Source organism: Leucopleurus acutus, assembly GCF_964270905.1.
Source record: "Leucopleurus acutus genome assembly, chromosome: 13".
NCBI lineage: Eukaryota > Metazoa > Chordata > Mammalia > Artiodactyla > Delphinidae > Leucopleurus > Leucopleurus acutus.
Window position 1 is genome coordinate 8,525,181 of NC_139155.1, and position 21,681 is coordinate 8,546,861.

General features: G+C 35.3%; 1 protein-coding gene across 1 annotated transcript in view; it reads right to left on the reverse strand.

The window, feature by feature from the left end:
* DOK6 (docking protein 6) overlaps window positions 1-21,681 on the reverse strand; it is a gene marked incomplete at its 3' end in the record, with an annotated part of 404,645 nt that overhangs the window by 233,976 nt on the left and 148,988 nt on the right. The window contains exon 3 of the mRNA XM_082852683.1: window positions 4,890-5,004. Within this exon, the coding sequence (XP_082708809.1) occupies window positions 4,890-5,004 (115 nt within the window). The remainder of the gene's footprint in view (window positions 1-4,889; window positions 5,005-21,681) is intronic.

Here is a 21,681-nt window from a genome sequence, read left to right on the forward strand (position 1 = left end):
TCACCCTTATTATGTTGAGATAAGTTCCCTCTCTGCCTACTTTCTGGAGGGTTTTTATCATAAATCGGTGTTGAATTTTGTCAAAAGCTTTGTCTGCATCTACTGAAATTATCAGATGTTTTTTATCCTTCAATTTCTTAATATGGTGTATCACATTGATTGATTTGCGTATATTGAAGAATCCTGGCATTCCTGGGACAAAGCCCACTTGATCATGGTGTATGATCCTTTTAATGTGCTGTTGGATTCTGTTTGCTAATATTTTGTTCAGGATTTTTGCATCTATGTTCATCAGTGATATTGGCCTGTAGGTTTTTTTTTGTGTGTGTGACATATTTGTCTGGTTTCAATATCAGGGTGATAGTGGCCTCACAGAATGAGTTTGGGAGTGTTCATCCCTCTACTATATTTTGGAAGACTTTGATAGGGTAGGTGTGAGCTCTTCTCTAAATGTTTGATAGAATTCTCCTGTGAAGCCATCTGGTCCTGGGCTTTTGTTTGTTGGAAGATTTTTAATCACAGTTTCAATTTCAGGGCTTGTGATTGATCTGTTTATATTTTCTATTTCTTCCTAGTTCAGTCTTGGAAGGTTGTGCTTTTCTAAGAATTTGTCCATTTCTTCCAGGTTGTCCATTTTATTGGCATAGAGTTGTTTGTAGTAATCTCTCATGATCCTTTGTATTTCTGTAGTGTCAGTTGTTACTTCTCCTTTTTCATTTCTAATTCTGTTGATTTGAGTCCTCTCCATTTTCTTCTTGATGAGCCTGGCTAATGGTTTGTCAGTTTTGTTTATCTTCTCAAAGAACCAGCTTTTACTTTTACTGATCTTTGCTATTGTTTCCTTCATTTTTTTTCATTTATTTCTGACCTGATCTTTATGATTTCTTTCCTTCTGTTAACTTTGGGGTCTTCTTGTTCTTCTTTCTCTAACTGCTTTAGGTGTGAGGTTAGGCTCTTCATTTGAGATTTTTCTTGTTTCTTGAGGTTGGATTGTATTGCTATAAATTTCCCTCTTAGAACTGCTTTTTGCTGCATCCCATAGGTTTTGGGGCATCGTGTTTTCACTGTCATTTGTTTCTAGGTATTTTTTTATCTTCTCTTTGATTTCTTCAGTGATCTATTGAGTATTTAGTAGTGTATTGTTTAGCCTCCATGTGTTTGTATTTTTAACAGTTTTTTCCCTGTAATTGATATGTAGCCTCATAGCATTGTGATTGGCAAAGATACTTGATAAGATTTCAGTTTTCTTAAATTTACTAAGGCTTGATTTGTTATCCAAGATATGATCTATCCCAGAGAATGTTCCATAAGCACTTGAGAAGAAAGTGTATTCTGTTGTTTTTGGATGGAATGTCCTATGAATATCAATTAAGTCCATCATGTCTAATGTGTCATTTAAAGCTTGTGTTTCCTTATTTTTCATTTTGGATGATCTCTGCATTGGTGAAACTCGGGTGTTAAAGTCCCCTACTATGATTGTGTTACTGTTGATTTCCCCTTTTATGGCTGTTAGCATTTGTCTTATGTATTGAGGTGCTGCTATGTTGGGTGCATAAATATTTACAATTATTATAAATTCTTCTTAGATTGATCCTTTGATCATTACGCAGTGTCCTTCTTTGTCTCTTGTAAGAGTCTTTTATTTAAAGTCTGTTTTGTCTGATATGAGAATTGCTACTCCAGCTTTCTTTTGATTTCCATCTGCATGGAATATCTTTTTCCATCCCCTCACTTTCAGTCTGTATGTGTCCCTAGGTCAGAAGTGGGTCTCTTATAGACAGCATATATACACGTCTTGTTTTTGTATCCATTCAGCCAGTCTATGTCTTTTGGTTGGAGCATTTAATCCATTTACATTCAAGGTGATTATTGATATGTATGTTCCTATTACCCTTTTCTTAATTGATTTGGGGTCACTTTTGTGGGTCTTTCTCTTCACTTCTGTTTCCTGCTTAGAGAAGTTCCTTTAGCATTTGTTGTAAAGCTGGTTTGGTGGTGCTGAATTCTCTTAGCTTTTGCTTGTCTGTAAATCTTTTGATTTCTCTGTCAAATCTGAATGAGATCCTTGCCGGGTCGAGTAATCTTGGTTGTAGGTTTTCCCCTTTCATCACTTTAAATATGTACTGCCACTCTCTTCTGGCTTGCAGGGTTTGTGCTGAAAGATCACGTTTTAACATACGGGGATTCCCTTGTATGCTCTTTGTTGCTTTTCCCTTGCTACCTTTAATATTTTTCTTTGTATTTAGTTTTTGATAGTTTGATTAATATATGTCTTAGCGTGCTTCTCTTTGGGTTTATCCTGTATGGTACTCTCTGTGCCTCCTATACTTGACTATTTCCTTTCCCATGTTAGGGAAGTTTTCAACTATAATCTCTTCAAATGGTTTCTCAGTCCCTTTCTTTTTCTCTTCTTCTTCTGGAACCCCTATAATTCGAATGTTGGTGCATTTAATGTTGTCCCAGAGGTCTCTGAGACTGTCCTCAATTCTCTTCATTCTTTTTTCTTTATTCTGCTCTGCTGTAATTATTTCCACTATTTTATCTTCCAGGTCACTTATTCGTTCTTCTGCCTCAGTTATTCTGGTATTGATTCCTTCTAGAGAATTTTAAATTTCATTTATTGTGTTGTTCATCATTGTTTGTTTGCTCTTTAGTTCTTTTAGGTCCTTGTTAAATGTTTTTGCATTTTGTCTATTCTATTTCCAAGATTTTGGATCATCTTTACTATCATTACTCTGAATTCTTTTTCAGGTAGACTGCCTATTTCCTCTTCATTTGTTTGGTCTGGTGGGTTTTTACCTTGCTCCTTCATCTGCTTTGTGTTTCTCTGTCTTCTCATTTTGCTTAATTTACTGTGTTTGGGGCCTCCTTTTCGCAGGCTGCAGGTTTGTAGTTCCCATTGTTTTTTGTGTCTGCCCCCGTGGGTAAGGTTGGTTCAGTGGGCTGTGTAGGCTTCCTGGTGGAGGGGACTAGTGCCTGTGTTCTGGTAGATGAGGCTGGATCTTGTCTTTCTGGTGGGCAGGACCACGTCTGGTGGTGTGTTTTGGGGTGTCTGTGAACTTATTATGATTTTAGGCAGTCTCTCTGCTAATGGGTGGGGTTGTGTTCCTGTCTTGCTAGTTGTTTGGCATAGGGTGTGCAGCACTGTAGCTTGCTGGTCATTGAGCGGAGCTGGGTCTTAGCATTGAGACGGAGATCTCTGGGAGAACTCTCGCCGTTTGATATTACGTGGGGCCAGGAGGTCTCTGGTGGTCCAATGTCCTGAACTCGACTCTCACACCTCAGAGGCTCAGGCCTGACCCCCCGCCGGAGCACCAAGACCCTGTCAGCCACACGGCTTTTGGGAAGTCTAAGATCTTCTGCCAGCATTCAGTAGGTCTTCTGTAGGAGTTGTTCCATATGTAGACGTATTTTTGATGTATTTGTGGGCAGGAAGGTGATCTCCACATCTTACTCCTCTGCCATCTTGAAGGTCCTCCTCTGGTTGTTGCTAGTTTTAATATGCAACATTGTTTAAGAGCTCAGAGAAAAGTGAGCTTGTGCAGTTGTAGACAATGAACAAGAAGGCACAGATACTTTTGAATCTTAATATATGATAACAGCAAGTTTGGGATGGGTTCTACTACCACATGGGGATTTATATTACCAGTTAACAGACTTCTAGGCAACCGCCAAACAGACATTTTTTGGGTTTTTTTTTTTTTTGGCCGTATGTGGGCCTCTCACCGCAGTGGCCTCTCCTGTTGCGGAGCACAGGCTGAGGATGCGCAGGCCCAGCGGCCATGGCTCACGGGCCCAGCCACTCCGCAGCATGTGGGATCCTCCCAGACCGGGGCACGAACCCGTGTCCCCTGCATCGGCAGGCAGACTCTCAACCACTGCGCCACCAGGGAAGCCCCCAAAAGACAGTTTTTAATGATGGAATGAGGTCAGATGACTAGTGAAGCAAGGTACATAAAAGGAATAAAGGCATTCAAGGAAAGAGGAACACTTTGATACATTCTAATTCAATTGAGCAAAGCTAAGATAAGTGTAGGTGAAGAGGTATGAGCAATTTATTTAGGCAAAGTGACTTTATGTTTTTGAATAACATAACCCGGTAATAAATATACCTATAAACTTTAACCATAAATACAGAAACTTTACTCCCTTTTAAAAATTACTCAACAAAGCTTCTCCTAAAGACTCATCTATTATTTGAAATTCACATCTTTCAAACCCTTAGTGCTTTTTGCTTCCATGCATTATAAAATGAATACACCATTTCCCTGAGCAAAATCTTTAAAAAACTATAATAAGCCAACTAATATATTACACAGCACAGGGATTCCAAAATCAAAAACACTGCAAGTTCCAACAATAACCTGCCTTGTGACTCAATAATGCCAGAGTGTTTTATGAACTGGGATGCTAAAGTTCAATCTGAAAGGTATTTCACTGTAATACTGAGAAACCATGAAGGCAACCAGTCACTCAAAGTTCTGTTTTGAGATGTTTGGGGACCGCGGCTGTGCCGTGCCACACTCCTGCACAGCAGCACTGTTATCGTGCTACCAACTGCCTCCAGCTGCACACTCAGCAAGGACCAGAACACACAGCACGCGCTTGCCCTAAGGGCTTCTCACCGGCATTGTTTATTTAATTCTCCGAGCTTGAAAGGAAACCTCAAGAGTCCTCAGACCACCTGGGAGCAAAAGCCCGACACATAATAAACAAGCACCCAAAACATCTGTAGAAATAGATACACTGAGCTTCTTACTAAAGCCTTCCACAGCACATTCTCATCACAATAAGCCATCCTATTCAGTGGCAGATCTTAATCCATCTGGGCTATTGTCTCAGAAGCAATTCCATATCTTCAAGCTGGAGACAAGGTTATAATTGCTTACCTGACTCACAGGCAAATGTCTTTGACGTTTCATCATGAAAGATAATTGCCACTGCATGCTTCTTTGTCTCTCGAGGCAGCCTGGTTATATTTTTGATGTTGTGCAGTTCAGTTACCTTGAAAGAAAAATATTTTTAACTTAGTGTACAGTACATGCTATATATATATCGGTGATTACACAAAATGATCAGTTATTACTGTCTTAAGCCACTTTCCAATGGCTATTTTTACTTGGTAGCCAGGTATGATGTACTGGGTGAAAGGAACTGCTGTAAATAGGCCTTTAGTCATGTGGTGGTCAGGTGTAGGCGAAGGGACGTGTTCCACAGTCCTGTCATTAGGTCTCAGTCTTTAGCGAGCCTGTGCCTCTGGACTGTGAGCTTAACAAGTGTTTCTCAGTCCTCCCTAACCATAGGTGGGAGAGGATGGCTAGAGTGGGCAGAAACTGGGTATTTACCTTGTCTTTAACAAGGGTACCAGTTTTGACTTGATCAATGTTCAATGCTTTCACTTTATCACACATTATAACTGAAAATGAAGGGTTTTGATGAAGTGAAATGATTTAATTCCATTTATGATTCACAATGCCATCCTAGAAGCACTATCAATCACTAACTAGTGTTCTAAGTGAAGAAGGATAAACAGATATATATTTAAAAAATTTTGCTCCTCCATTTGTGAAGATGATACCTCTGATGTTGATTAGGATATACTAGTATAAAAATAGTTTAAATGACCAATTCATAGCTAAAAATTGTACTGATGACACATAATATCTGTAAAATAAAACTATGTGGCTACTTGTTAAAGAGCTTTATGCTTTTTGTCATATTTCCTTTTAAAATCTGTAGTGATCTAGACTTCTAGCCTCATAAAATAACATGCTTATCACTCAGTGTTGCTGTGTAGGCTGTCCATAGGGGCCCTTTTGTTCTTTGTCACAATGAATTTACAGTCTACTGTCTACATTCTACACTGCAGGAAAATTCATTTTAATATATCTTCTCTTCATATTTGTTTTTTTCTCTCTCCTCGTCATTATCTCATTTAAGATTAACATGCAAAATTAAAATGGGTAAGATAAGTGATTTTAAGTTAAATAAACTAAAAATTATTTGCTTCATATATATGCATATATATAAACACCTATATGTATTGATTTGTGAATTATACATATACTATATCTATCTATCTATCTACCTACCTACCTATCTATTTGGAAATACTCATTTTCCCTTCCAGTAAAGAACAATTAGACACTAATATCTTACAATGTCTGAGGTCTAATACTCTGGGGAGAAAGATGAGAATTTTTTTTTGGAACAATGATTTGCATATTATATTTAAAGTACATTAAAGCATGTTCTCAATGATAAATTCTTGAATGTTTAAACGATTTGATAACTGACTCAAGTAATATTTAAGCCAAATTTTTTTCTAACATAGTAAGTTAAAGATTTTAAAAAGAGATATTATTTTCAAGCGTTATTAATTTTAAATAAACAAATGATCTTAATAAAATTAAATAGAGACTAAAAGCAATGAAGATTATGTGTTGCTTAAGAACTGATGCAATTTATGTCAGGTGAGCATGAAGTGATATGCTGCTATGTACATTATATATAATATCTAGTTGTACCAAACAATATCATAAAAACATTTACTATTCTGCTCAAAGGTCTTTCCAAATATGTTTATTTACAAATATAAAAGAATATTGGAACAGATATCGTAGATTACATCTTTTTTTGTCACCTCATCGCAAAAAATCAACAGAACAAATTAATAAATACCCTAGCAAAATGCAGCAAGCACTAGAGATCTAACTTCAGTGCCTTAGGCAATCTGACAGATGATGTAGTTCAAACAAAGTGTTTGCTCTTCTGTAACATTTACATTTAGAAATGCAGAGAACCTCTTCAAGCAGACATTGTTACACTGGTTTCCACAATAGTGCAAGGCTTTTTGTTGTTGATCAATAGTGCGATGCCACCCACTTCAGTGTGTGCCCTAACACACTGAAGAGATGCCAGAAAGCAAAATACTCATGAGGAGCATAAAATTCCACTTCTCCGACTGTCTTGGTTAGGAAATTCAAGTGTTATACTAGATTATAAAATGTTACAAAATCATACCAGAAGGTACCAAAATCATACTTCGAAGATTTTCTAAGGAGTTGGTATACCTTTGGAATTTGATATATGTTTAATTCAAAATATATTTTAAAAATATTTAAAATCATAACAATTTACGTCAAGATATATTTGAGTCTCCTGTCCTCACTTTTCACTCTCAGTACTATATGATTTTACCATCCAGTACAAAACTATTTGTATTTTCTTACATGAAGACAATTTTTAAAAGAATGTCTTTAAATATTTTAAAATAAAAATGTTTTTATTAGTCTAAAACCTAACAATGTGACATAAAAGTAATTATGAACTTTTATTAAGATTGTGAAATCCTAGAGCATTTCAATAAAATATATCAATAAATTATTACATCAATTAACAATTCAATCCATATATCTGAAATATTGATTTTTCATATTGCTATAAAAGGACAAAATTTTAAAGTTTAATAATAAAACATTAAAATAATTACTTTAAATATGAAATCAACAGAATTTAATTAAAGGAAAAATTACTTGAAAATAATTCTGGTTGTTCAAGTCTAAGTCAATAAATGCCACAGTCAATAATTAAAATATTGAGGTCTAATAAGTGATAGAAGTAAAGCCTAAATATAAACATACCTAAATGATGACTTTGCTACCTGGTGTTATTTAATATTTATTTCAAGGAGCAATCCCCAAGGAATTCATAGTGATAAGAGTCAGAGGTAGAGTGTTCAAAGAAAAAACACATAATATTTTTCTGTAGGACTTCATAACATAGTTGGGGCGATAATATTACAAATGATGGTGATAAACCCTGTGATAGCCAAACAAACACAGAAGAAGAAAGTCTGTATTTCTGTAACCAAGTTGTGCATTGGTCACCTGTACCAATCAATGTTACAAAAAAACCTGGATTTTAAAGCATAAGTTAAAAAAGTATATAGACAGCTTACAACCTTACTCTCCTGCCCTATTTTGTTCATGTGGCTTATATCTATTAATGATCACAATAAGAAATATTAGTACTTATAAAGTATTCAAAATTTTTTTATTAATATGTTTAAAACTAATAATAAACCATTTTATGATAACACAAGTACTATTTTAAAATTTTAAAAATTTTCTTAAATAGGCAAAGAGTGTTAATGTTTTTACATTTTTGCAAAACTCAATATCTGGCTTAAGAGAAGACAGCTTGATACTCATTTCTGCTTCTGAATTCAGATACATGGTTTTGATTACGTATATACAGAAAATAAGTCCTCACACAGACATGAAGTTGCAAAAGGGAAGAATAGTTTAAGAGCATTTTCAGCCAACTGTAGATATTCTTCAATTCTGTCTCCAAAGTTGACATATTTCTTTTAAAGGTTACTACCACGGGGGTTCTGACATAGTGTCATACACGTTTTACAATCTGTTGCATTAAAATCCATAGGTCTCTTTTCACCTTTGACTGATTTTGGGTAAAACACTGGTTCACTGAGTTATGAAGATCTTATAAATGTCAACATATTTCATTATCAATATAAAAAATTCATCAATATCACCCTTGGTTTCCCCAAAAAAAGTCTGTAAGTTTTGAGAAGTTGTTAAGCTCAAGAATGCAGACACAGTAGGTGTCCAAATTTTAATTTTCATCTGAAAACTTAAAATTTAGCTTTGTTAATAAATACTGTCAATTGTTTTCTTTGAAGACAGGCTCATTTAGTTCATTTTTGAGAAAATGTCTGAGAATTACCCAAGACTGAATAACCATATTTTTTCTGTCAATCACACTTTCATTAAAATAGATGTTCTGTGAAAAAAAATTTTTGCCAGTTTGCTTGTAATTTCAACAATCACACAAGTGCTCCCCCTGGAGATAATCATTTCATGTCAGTATGTAGCAGATGTGTTTTATGGGTTCTTACCATTTTTTCACATACAGTATTAAAAAGATGTACTTAAAGGTCTAGATTTAATAAAGTTATTTTTATTGTTTCATCAATATGATCCCTAAGTAAAATGAAAATACAATTGAAATATGTTTTGTTTGTTCATTTGCTTATTTGGGTGAATATATGATGGTAAAGAATACAATGACTTTAGTTGCATTTATTTTTACTGCTTTGCTTAAGCCTTTGGTGTCATATCCAAAAAAATAATTGTCAAAACCAATGTCAAGGAGATTTTCCCCTATGTGTTTTCCTAGGAATTTTATTGTTTTGGGTCTTACATTTAAGACTTTAATCCATTTTGAGTTGATTTTTGTGTAAGGTGTAAGAGAAGGTTCCAATTTCATTCTTTTGCATGTGCATATCCAGTTTTCCCAGGAACAATTATTGATGACACTATCCCTTTCCCATTGTCTCCCCTTGGCACTCTTGTTGAAAATTAGTTGATGAAATATATATATATATATATATATATATATATATATATATATAAAATTTCTGGGCTCTCTATTCTGTTCCACTGGTATCTTTGTCTACTTCTATGCCATTGTCATACTGTTTTGATTACTATAGCTTTGTAATATAATTTTAAATGAGGAAGTGTGATTGCCTAAAGCTTTCTTAAGATTGCTTTGGCTCTTCAAGGACTTTTGTGGTTTGATACAAATTTTAGAATTGTTTTTTCTAATTCTGTGAAAAATGCTTTTGGAATTTTGATAGCAATGGACTGAATATTGTATATTGCTTTGGGAAGTATTGATGTTTTAACAATATTAATTCTTCAGTCTATGAACACAGGATATTTCTATTTATACCTGCTTCAATTTTTTTCATCAGTGTGTAATAGTTTTCAGTGTACAGGTCTTTTACCTCCTTAGTTAAATTTATTCTTAAGTATTTCATTTTTTTGATACTATTGTAAATGGGATTGCTTTCTTGATTTCCTTTTTGGAGATATCATCACTGGTATAAAAAAAATGCAACTGATTTTTGTATGTTGACTTTTTATCCTACAGCTTTACTGATTCATTTATTATTTCTAACATTTTTTATGGAGTCTTTAGGTTTTCCATATATAGGATCATGTCATCTGCAAAAAGCAATAATTTTACTTCTTCCTTTCTGATTTTGATGCCTTTTATTTCTCTTTCTTATCTTATTGCTCTTTCTATTACTTCCAGTACTATTTTGAATAGAAGTGGTGAGAGTTAGCATCCTTGTCTTTACCAGATCTTAGAGTAAAAGCTTTCAGTTTTCCTCCATTGATTATGATGTTAGCTGTGGGCCTTTCATAAATGGGCTTTATTTTGTTGAGGAAATTTTCTTCTGTACCTATTTTGTTGAGAGGTTTTTTTAAAAATTATGAATGGATTTTTGACTTTGTCAAATATTTTTTCTGCAGCCATTGAGATGATCACGTTTTTTATCTTTCATTTTTTAATGTCGAGTATTTCATTGATTGATTGATGTGCATATGTTAAACCAACTTTGCATCCCAGAGATAAATCCCACTTTGTCGTTATGTATAATCTTTTTGATGTGCTGTTGAATTCAGTTTGCTAGTATTTTATTGTGGATTTTTGCATCCACAGAGATATTGACCTTTCTTTTCTTGTGGTTTCTTTGTCTTTGCTTGCCTTTGGTATCAAGGTGACGCTGGCCTCATAAAAGGCCAGTGTTTGGAAGTAATTCATCTACTTCTGTTTTTTAAAAAGTTTCTGCACAGCAAAGGAAGGAATCAATGAAATGAAAAGGCAACCTGCAGATTGGGAGAAAATATTCATAAACCATATATTTGATAAAAGATTAATATCCCAGGGCTTCCCTGATGGCACAGTGGTTGAGAATCTGACTGCCAATGCAGGGGATACGGGTTCGAGCCCTGGTCTGGGAAGATCCCACATGCTGCGGAGCAACTAAGCCTGTGAGCCACAACTACTGAGCCTGCGCGTCTGGAGCCTGTGCTCTGCAACAAGAGAGGCCGCAATAATGAGAGGCCCGCACAAAGTGATGAAGAGTGGCCCCCACTGGCCAGAACTAGAGAAGGCCCTCGCACAGAAATGAAGACCCAACACAGCAAAAATAAATTAATTAATAAACTCCTACCCCCAACATCTTAAAAAAAAAAAGATTAATATCCCAAACATATAAGGAATACATGTACAATACTCAATAGCTAAAAACAAAACAAAACCAAATAACCTAATTAAAACATGGGCACAGGACCTAATAGATGTTTTTCCAAAGAAGACACACAAATGGCCAACCAACACGAAAAAGGTGTCCAACATCACTAATCATTAGGGAAATGCAAATCAAAACCATAAGGAGATATCACCTCATACCTATTAGGAGGGCTGTTATCAGAAAGTTAAAAGATATGTGTTGGAGAGGATGTAGAGCAAAGGGAGCCGTGGTACACTGGTAGTGGAAATCTAAACTGGTACAGCCACTATGAAAAACAGTATGGATGTTCCTCAAAAATTAAAAATAGAACTACCACACGATCCATCAATCCCTCTTCTGGGCATATACCCAAAGGAAATGAAATCAGTACATCAAAGAGATATCTGCGATCCCATGTTCATTGCTGCATTATCCACAATAGCCAAGATAGGGAAACAATGTAAGTGTCTGTCAATGAATAAACTGTGATATACATATAACATATAAAATATGAATATTATTCAGCGCTAAAAGAAAGAGATCTGGCCGTTTGTGACATCACACATGAACTTGGAGGACACTATGCTAAGTGAAATAAGCCAGACAGAGAAAGTAAAACACTGTATGATCTCACTTGTGGAATCTAAAAAAGTCGAATACATGGAAGCAGAGCAGAATAGTAGTTAATGGTGTGGAAAGTGGGGAAATATTGGTGAAAGGATACCTAGTTGCGGGTATGTAGGGTGTTAAGTCTAGAGATCTAATGTACAGCATGATGACTATAGTTAATAATACTATATTGTATTATGTATTGTATTGTGACCAGATTTCAGGTGCTCTCACCACACACACACACACACACACACACACAAGGTTAACTATGTGAGGAGATGGCTATGTGAATTAGCTTGACTCTAGTCATCATTTTACTATGTATATGTAAACCAAAGCAGCATGGTGTACACCTTAAATATACAGAAATTTTACCTTTTAAAAAAGAATACAGTAACTACTACCATTGCCTTGATTTGTGCTGCAGTTTTACCTATTATTGCCTTTGCACCAAAACAAAGTGAAAATGAGAAGTAATATATTAGTACTATGATGGAAAGAGTGTTGTCTTCATGGGCCACTCTGAGATCCACTGCTCCAAATATAGCTTTGTCCCAGGCCCACAACACCTGCTCTGTCATAAAACTCTGTCAAAGTCTACTTCATGAGCTCTCTTACTCCTTCCCTTCCACAACTTCACTACTCATCCAGACTCTCACTCTTTCTCATCTTAAATATTTCCATTATTTTTCCATCAGCTGTCATACTCTTCATCTTCCATTATCTTGTTCACACTGACCGTAGACTAATATTGTTAATCCAAACATTTGATGCTGCCCCTCACGGCCTTAAAACCATTTAATAACACCTCAAAATTAAGTTCTCACTCCTTAGCAAGGACTTGACAACTTTAATGACTCAGTTCCTACCTGTACATCTAAACTCATCTTTCTTTACACCAACTCTGAACACAAGTTGTGTTCCAGCCATATAGAAAATCCTTCAATTTTCCTGAATAGAAACATGCTATTGAAAGGTTAGGTAGTCTTTCACAGAATAATCTTCTTGGGGTTCCCGGTTCCTTCATCTTCCTGTCAAGCTCACAATCATTCATCAAGACCAATGGCAAGCCTCCCATAGTCTCTCCTGAATGACTCATGCATGGTTAATAACTTATCCCTGTTGGTGATGGAGGGGTGGGATGTTTCTCAAGACCTTGACAGCTTGATCTGAATTTAGATGGCTCCTTGACTCATTATGAAACCTGGTTGTGTTCTTACACTGGACTCAGTAAGTAAATTATTGAGTTGTTCCTTCACTAATTCATGTCATTTATTTATTAATTCTTTAACATAACTAGACTTCAACACAGGATTTTTTTTTTTTGCATCTTGACTATATGCTTTTCACAGTGAAGACCAGTAGGCATCTGTTAAGTGATTATTTCTTTCATATTTGATGAGAGAAGAAAAGACTAAAGATAAAGAAGAGGATAGCATACAGCTGCGTTGGGCTATATGTTCTGAAAGGGAGGGCATACTTCTATGTATAACTTATGAGGTAAGTCAGAAAGAGAAAAACAAATATTGTATATTAAGGCATATAAGTGTAATCTAGAAAAATGGTATAGATAATTTTATTTGCAAAGCAGAAATAGAGACACAGACATAGAGAACAAACATATGGCTACCAAGGGGGAACCGGGGGTGGGATGAATTGGGAGAATGGGATTGACATATATACTCTACTATGTATAAAATAGATAACTAACGAGAACCTACTGTATAGCGCAGGGAACTCTACTCAATGCTCTGTGGTAACCTAAATGGGAAGGAAATCCAAAAAAAGAGTGGATATATGTATATGTATAGCTGATTCTCCTTGCTGTACAGTAGAAGCTAACACAACATTGTATAGCAGCTATACTCCAATAAAAATTAATATAAAAGAGAACAAACATCAGAGAAGCTGCTTCACTTGTACATCAAAATGGTTAACTAGATTTTACTTGTTCTACTATTACTTAGTTTGGTAGAACTTTCAGGAAGAATCTGGTATGGGTTGAAGGACATAGTGATATTTTTTCCAATTAAGCCCAAGTTTTTCAGAGGGATTTTATTTGCATACTAGCAACAGTTAGAATAAACAAATTAATGTTTATTGCACAATTTAAAAATCATCATACTTTTTATGTTATATACCTTTCCCCTTAGCATAACTGTGCAAATTAAACTAAATATTAGCATTCAATGCAGATCTTACAAGTATAAAAGTAATTTTCACTATTTAGTACACAGATAAAAAGTTGAAAAAAGCATATTTACTGAAATTATTTTTTGTTTTAAACTGTCTTATCAATTTACTGTCATGACAATTGAGATCAGATACTGCCTATTTAGGCACTCAGATTCTTTCTTTAAACCTAATCTTATTTTGAAAAGTAAAAGACATTAACTTTCAGATTTTTTTCAAGTATATTTAAACGAACTTGAAAATAAATTGCACTCCTCTTTCTTATTAATCTTACTAATAATTCTTCTCAATCCTGACATTTTACTAATCTTCTATGGTTGTTCTAATTAAGTCAGAGTTTTGAGTTTTGAGAATAGACATCTTTAGGAGCTAGTTTAATAAAATTCACTTTATTAGGATAGAGAATATTGATTTTCCAATAAGAAAAAAAGGTGGAAGTTTTAAATTATTACAATTACTACATATCAATCTCTTTTGAAAGCTTGAGTCCTAAGTTTTCATAATGCTAATTTAAATATTGTTATCCTATACATTGTATACTTCAATATTCTGGTCATAATATTTGCATAGAAATTTTATAATTGCTTCCTTTCAATATAATTTATATCAATTTTCCAATAGCTGCTTCCTTACATTTGTCTCCTGTCACTGAATAATATGAATGTGTACCACTGAAAAACTCAATATAACTCATTTTTTAAGCTCCTTGTGACATATATCATGTACTCTGATACAGACCTCCCATGCTTACTATTTGACAATCCCAACATGCTCATAATCAATAATTACAAGTTCAGTCTTTTAAATCTTTGAAAGACTTAAGGTCTCTCAAATATTAAACTACATTATGAAATGCATCTTCTAGAAAAAAGTAACTATGGATAAAATTACATTAGAATTAAAATTAACTATAGTAGTCACCATTGGCTGTCTACTCAGCATCCAGTTCCAGTTCCTTCATTCATAACAGAATCTGATTGTTTTCAGTTATGCACCCCTACATCATGCAGCCCAAGTGCCCTGGTAGGCATCTCTCACCCCTAGTATCATGGTGGAACTTGTTACTCCTAGGGTCACAGTCTCCTTGCTTGTGCTTAGTTTAAGAAAGAGAACATGACCTGAATATAACCAATGACTTGTGAACAGAAGTCTTCTGGTGGCTTCTGACAAATGTTTTCTTATCTGGAGGTAACCTCCAGATAAAACTAGCCCCCTTCTCCAGTGGATGTTGTCCTGTCTGGATGTCATAATTCAGAGATGCTACAGTTATCATTCTACTAGATCGAAGGTGAAGGCAACTCTAAGGATGGCAGAGCAGAGATAGCAAAGAAAAAAAACGAACCCAGGTCCTTAATTTTCATTCTTAAGCAGAATCAAGAATGAACCAAACCCTGAAGCCATTTTCTTTTTCTGGACATGCTGTAATATGTGAAAATGCTCTTCTTTAAGTTGTTTGAATTGGAGTTTCTGTTATTTTCAGCCAAAAACATTCTAACTTATAAAACAGAGAGCTAAGCTTTCCTCATTTAACAATGGGAAATTGCTGTCCCTGTCTGGGTGGCCATCCTACAGTTAGAGTGATGACCAGAATCAGGGCCATGCCTCCTGCTTCTCACACCAGTGATCTTTCCACCAACTTATGCAATAGCTATTGCTCTGAAATTCATGCTATTTAATAATGGCAAATAATGGCTAATCGAGAAGTTATTACAGGAAGGAGAATTCAACTACCAAAGAGACCCAAATTGTAGGAATGATGAAAGGAATCCCAGAAAAACTCATTACCTTATTACCCCAAAATATTTTGAGGTTGTCTATTATAAAAAACAAAAAAGATAATCTATTTTCAGGGTTAAGAAATGCAGAACATTAGTACAAAGGAAAAATAAGCACTAAAATAGGAAATGTACATACGTCTTTCTCTCCTCTTCTCTCCCTCCCTCTCTCTCTTGTCTCTCTCTCAACATGTGTAAATTTAGTGTCTAATAATATGGTTCACTAACTTAAGAACAAAAAGGCATGAAACAGCTCAGTCAGCCCTAGCGTCATTCTCACTCTGAGAGGCACAGCTTTGCTATACAGATACTAACAGAGACTCTACAGCTTCTAGGACTTTACTTACTAGATGCACAATTTTAAATCTTTTAATTACAGTAATGGTTGAATAGCAGCCCACTAAAAGACATGTCCAAGTCCTAAGCCCCAGAACCTGTGAATGGGACCTTATTTGGGAAAAGTGTCTTTGCAGCTGTAATTAAGCGAAGGACCTTGAGAGGAGATCACCCTGGATTCAGTGTGGGCCCCACAGCCAATGACCAGTGTCCTTAGAAGAGCAGAGGGAGCTTTGAGGCAGGACACAGTGGACCTGGTCACGTGAGTGTGAGGGCAAAGGCGGAAGCGATGCTGCCGCAAGTGAAGGGGTTCCTGGAGCTACCAGAGGCTGGAAAAGGCAAGGGAGGATGCTCCCCTAGAGTCTCTGCAGGGATGCAGACCAGCCGACACCTTGATTCCTGACCTCTGGCCCCCAGAACTGGGAGAGAATAAACTTCTGCGATTTTAAGCCAAATTTGTGGTAGTTTGTTAGGCCAGCCTGGGAAACTAATACGATTATATAGTACTATTTGAAAATGAACAGTCCAATTTGTGTTTTAAAGTCAGTAGTCTTGAATGAAGGTAAAATGACAGAAAGAAAATGATGAAAAATTTGTATATAGCCCCGTTTCTCTAATAAGATATTAGTTTCTTAAAAAGCAAAGAATATATCGGTATTTATTTTGAGTCACCTAAAGTATGGTTAACATCAGAAAGTGCCTAAACATAGGTCTCAAAATTGATAGACGGCATGAGAAAAATCACATGGTTACCTCAGCAGATTAAAAAAATAATATAATTGATAAAGTTCAACACCTTTTATGAGAAAAAACCCCTCAATATATCAAGTATAGAAAGGATTTTTCTTTAAAGTTTATTACCAAAATTTATTTTACTTCATGCACAGTCCCTTTATTACTGGAAACTTGGCAAGGATACTCTCTGCCAGTGCCTCACTGTAACATAGGTCCTAGACAAGAAGTTAAGAAAAAGGTTAAGAAAGGAGAAGATAGAACTAACACTATTTGTAGACAATATGATCACTGACATGTAAACGCTAGCAGCATTAATAGAAAAATAAATTATTAACACAACTAAAGTATTCAACAATACTGTCAAATACAGTCAAAACAAAAAGTCAGCAGGACTTCTCTACACTAGCAAATATTAACTAGAAAAAATAATACCTTCACAATAACAAGAAAAGGTATAACATACCTAGGGACTTCGTTGGAGAAAATTTTAAACCTTACAAGAGGAGCTGAGTAAAAAGCATATTCCATGTCCTTAAATAAACTGCTAAGGTAACTTTAGAAAGTAAGAACTGAGCGTGTTTGGGGAACAATGTTCCTAACAAATGCCACAACATCGTGTGATCGGTGGTTATTTAAGACAAGTGGCATGTTAGTGGTACAAGAACAAACAAGCAGACAGTACAGAGTAATCAGAGAAAAACATATGTGTGTGAGTATAAGATCTATGCCACCGCAATAACTGAGAGGATAGCTCATTTAACAAATGGACGAGTGATAACTGAGTCCCTAAGTATTAAAAAAATAGATTTCTGTTTAATGCAGGACTGCACAAAGTGAACAGACAGAGGTGAGAAATTATTTACAACATCTAAAATTGAAGTAAGACTAGTGTTTAGAATAGACAAGAAAACCTTATAAAACAGCCAGAAAAATAAACGGCCCCCAGTATGATATGGACTAAAGATATGATCAAAGAATTCGTGGAAGAATAAACTCAGAAAGCAATTGTGCATAGGAAGAATTTCTCAAATTCACTGGGAATAGAAAACTGTATGTTAAAACGCAAATGAATATCACTTTACACCCATCAGATTTGGAAAATTAATGACTAATGGAAAGTATCAATAAGACTGTGAGCATACAGAACCCTCAGGTGCCCTGCGGATGTGCAGAGTGGAGCTGCTTTCTGGAAAGTCATCTGGTTGTACATACTTAAGTACTCACATATCCTTCACGCAACGATCTTATTCTTTTTTATATATGCCAGAAAATTTCTCACATTGGGGCATAAAGACACAGAACAAAAATCTTAATTACTTCATTGTTTGAGGTAATGAGAAGTTGCTGGCAATCCAGTTTCTATCACTAGGAAAATGGAAAAGTAAAATATAATGGATATAAACTATGGGGTATCATGTAACAGTTAGGTGCAACTGGCAAAATGGAGACACAGAAATGCAAATAGGTCTAAAAGTCATAATGCAACATGAATTAAAAATAAACATAGTAAGTTATAATACAATATTACCTAAGTGAATTAACAAAGCAGGACATGTTCAAAAAATCAACAGTATACATTTATAAGATTCACATAAAGTTTCCCATCAAAATCATTATAATGATTATGGAAGCAGAGAGATGAATGGGATTAAGAAATGGGAATAAAATAGATTAATCAAATATGATAGAGATGAATGATGATAGCATCCATTAACTTAGCAATAATGATTAAATCAACCTTTGCAGCTGCCTTCTATCACACTAGAAAAAGAAAGAGGAAAGAAGGAAGGAAGAGAGGGAGGGAGGGATGGAGGAAGGAAGGAAGGAAGGAAGAAGGAAGGAAGGGAAGGAGGGAGGGAAGAAAATCCACTTCCTAAAGAAAAGTCAACTGAATGATATGTGAAATTGTAGCAGGTCAACTGCTATTAACAATTATATGGCTATTACAACTTTTCAGTGCTCTGAATTAGTCTTCAGCTCAGCTCTCTATGGCTTAGTATGTGGTAACTCCTAACATAGTAACTAATGGGCACAATTATGTTTTGCTAGTAAAGGACACAGAGTGGAAAGAGTATTGGTATGATCATTAATGTATATCAATTCCAAACAGTATATATATAAGAAAGCTATAAGAGACTCTGGTTACTTCCCTATGCTTATGAGACCAACTCTAGGTGAGATCCATGACTTAACTGCGAATCATGTTTAGCTTGTTTACCTATATATACTTACAGCATCTAGACAGGATATCCAGGATTATTTATACCTTTTTATTTAGATTAAAAAATGCATAGCTTTAAGTAATAGAAAACTCGAATATCAGTGATTGAAATCTGTGGTAGGCAAACTGTGGCCTGTGGGCTGGATTTAAATAAATTTTGTAAATAAAGTTTTATTGGAACACAGCCATTTGTTTACGTATTGTCTGTGGCTGTTTAATGTACTACAAGGGCAGAGTTGAAGAGTTGCAACAGAGACCTTAGGATCTGCAAAGCCTAAAATTTTTACTATCTGGCCCTTTACAGATAAAAGTTTGCTGGCCACTGATTTAAGCAAGATTTTTTTTCTCACATAATAACTTAGAGGTAGGCAGTTCTTGGTGTTAGTTTAGCAGTTTGATAATATTAGAGGCAACAACTCAGGCCCAAATACAGGTATTCCCCACTTTTCAAAAGTTCTCTTTAGACCACTTCCCATTTATTAAAGACCTACATCAGCACCTGTTTTCGCCAGCATTTCTCTCAAGCTCATCTCCTCAGGGCACAAAATGTCTGCTGCATTTCCCGCTATCATGTTTTCAATGTAGAAAAAGGGAATAAGGGACATTACTGGCTATATCAGAAAATATAAATTCCTTTCTAACCTTTTAGTAGGCTTAAAATTTTTATCTCATTGGCCAGAAATGTACCTCCATAACTGCAGGAAGTGTAAAAAGTGATCATCTAGCTCTTTCAGTCTCTATATTGAAGATGGGAATGGAAGAAGTGAGTTACAAATGGGTGGATGTTGAGTTAGCAATTAATTCAATTAAACCCCATGCCTGAACTGTCAGAGTTGCATCATGTTTTGCTTCAAATACAGTACCTATCTTGTGTATACCTCCTACAGGCTATGAGGGAAAGGGGATACTCTCACTTTTGCCAGACCAAAAACATCCCTTCCCAAATGAAGATAAATAAAAATTTAAATAGTACACACTAGAGTTAGATCACAACACAGAGATACTCCAGGTCATCTGACCTAGTCACGGGAGCTTTTTCTCCAGCTGGTCGTAGGAGAGACAGAGATTCGAAGCTTGAGAATGTCTTGGTGGTCCACTGCTGTCTCAGAGAGGGAAAGAGCCACATAAGTCAAGGATTTCAGGCAGCCTCTAGTTGCTGAGAGCAAACCTTCTTGGCAGGCAGCAAGGAAACAGGGACCTCAGTCTTACAGCTGCGAGGAACTGAATCAGCCAACTCCAGAAGAAGCTTGGAAGCAGATTTTTCTCCAGAGCCACCAGATAAGAGCTCAGTCTGACTGACCACTTGACTTCACGCTCATGGAACCCTCAGCAGAGAACCCAGCCATACTGCACCTTACGACCTACAGCACTGTGAGCTCATAAATGCCCGTTTTTTGAGACCCTGAGTTGGTGGTACTTTGTTACACAACCATAGTAAGTGAAAGTTATATTCCAATTATTTGTCATTAAACTGCATAAAAGATCCAAGTTTGGGGATAATAATGAGTCTGACCACGTGAGTTTATCTGCAAGATGGAACTGGAATAAAAGACAGGAAAGTTGACTTTTACATCCACCATCAGAGAGTCAGCTGTACTAACTCTAAGACTAGGAGAATATCATGTAGCCCTGAGCTTAGCAGGACAATTTCCACTACACCAAGACAACTTTTTATGAAAGGGTAAAAAGGAGAAGAGTGGAGAATTACAGACTACTGCAAATCCAATTAAATTTTCATTTTATAGTACCCTGGATTTCTAAATATGATTACTTGATTCAAAGACATAGAAAAGGAGAACTGGGGGTGGGAATAGTTGCATAAAACTTACAATCCCTCTTTCTCTTTTTCTCCAAATAAATGGGGGAAAACCCCTAACCTCCCTGAATATTGTATAGCAGGAATTTAATCATTTCTTCAGGATGTCAAATTATGTGTGAAAATAATTCTGAGTAGAACAAATTCAACACTTATTTCACTGAATCTCAAAGCCTATGACTCCCTAAATTAAGAACCTGTTCTCTAATCAACAAAATCAGTTTAGTGGCTACTATTGGTTTGTAACGTAAGATTATTTAATGGTTAATGAAAATTTTACCTTTTGTTATTAGAAGTATTAGATAACTCTGCAATGACCTATATAGGAATAGAATCTAAAAAAAGCGTGGATAGATGTATATGTATAACTGATTCACTTTGCTGTACAGCAGAAACGAACACAACATTGTAAAGCAACTATACACTAATAAAAATTAATTAAAATAAAATAAAATAGCCACTGGGCCAATGTAAACACACACACACATACAAAAAGAAGTATTAGATGTAAAAAGGATTTACAATTTTTAAAATATTATATAATTTGAAACAAATATGAAACAGCGTTATTTATAAAATAAAAGATGCTACATAGATATTTATAGCAAGGTACAAAGTAATAATTCAAGAATAAAGTCTCACTAAAATATTCTTCAAATTTTAAGTTGTAAATGAATATGCATTCATTACTTGAAGTATAATATATAACTTTCCATTAATGGTAGAAAAACAATGTATCCTCAGTGAATATTATGCAATTAGCTTTTCCCTTATTGCATCTGTCAGATATTATACAACTAAGCAGACTTTGTTAATGGGTAAGAGATTTTTAAAAATCCAAAATACATTGATGATATTCTGAAACAATAATTAAGGGCACTGG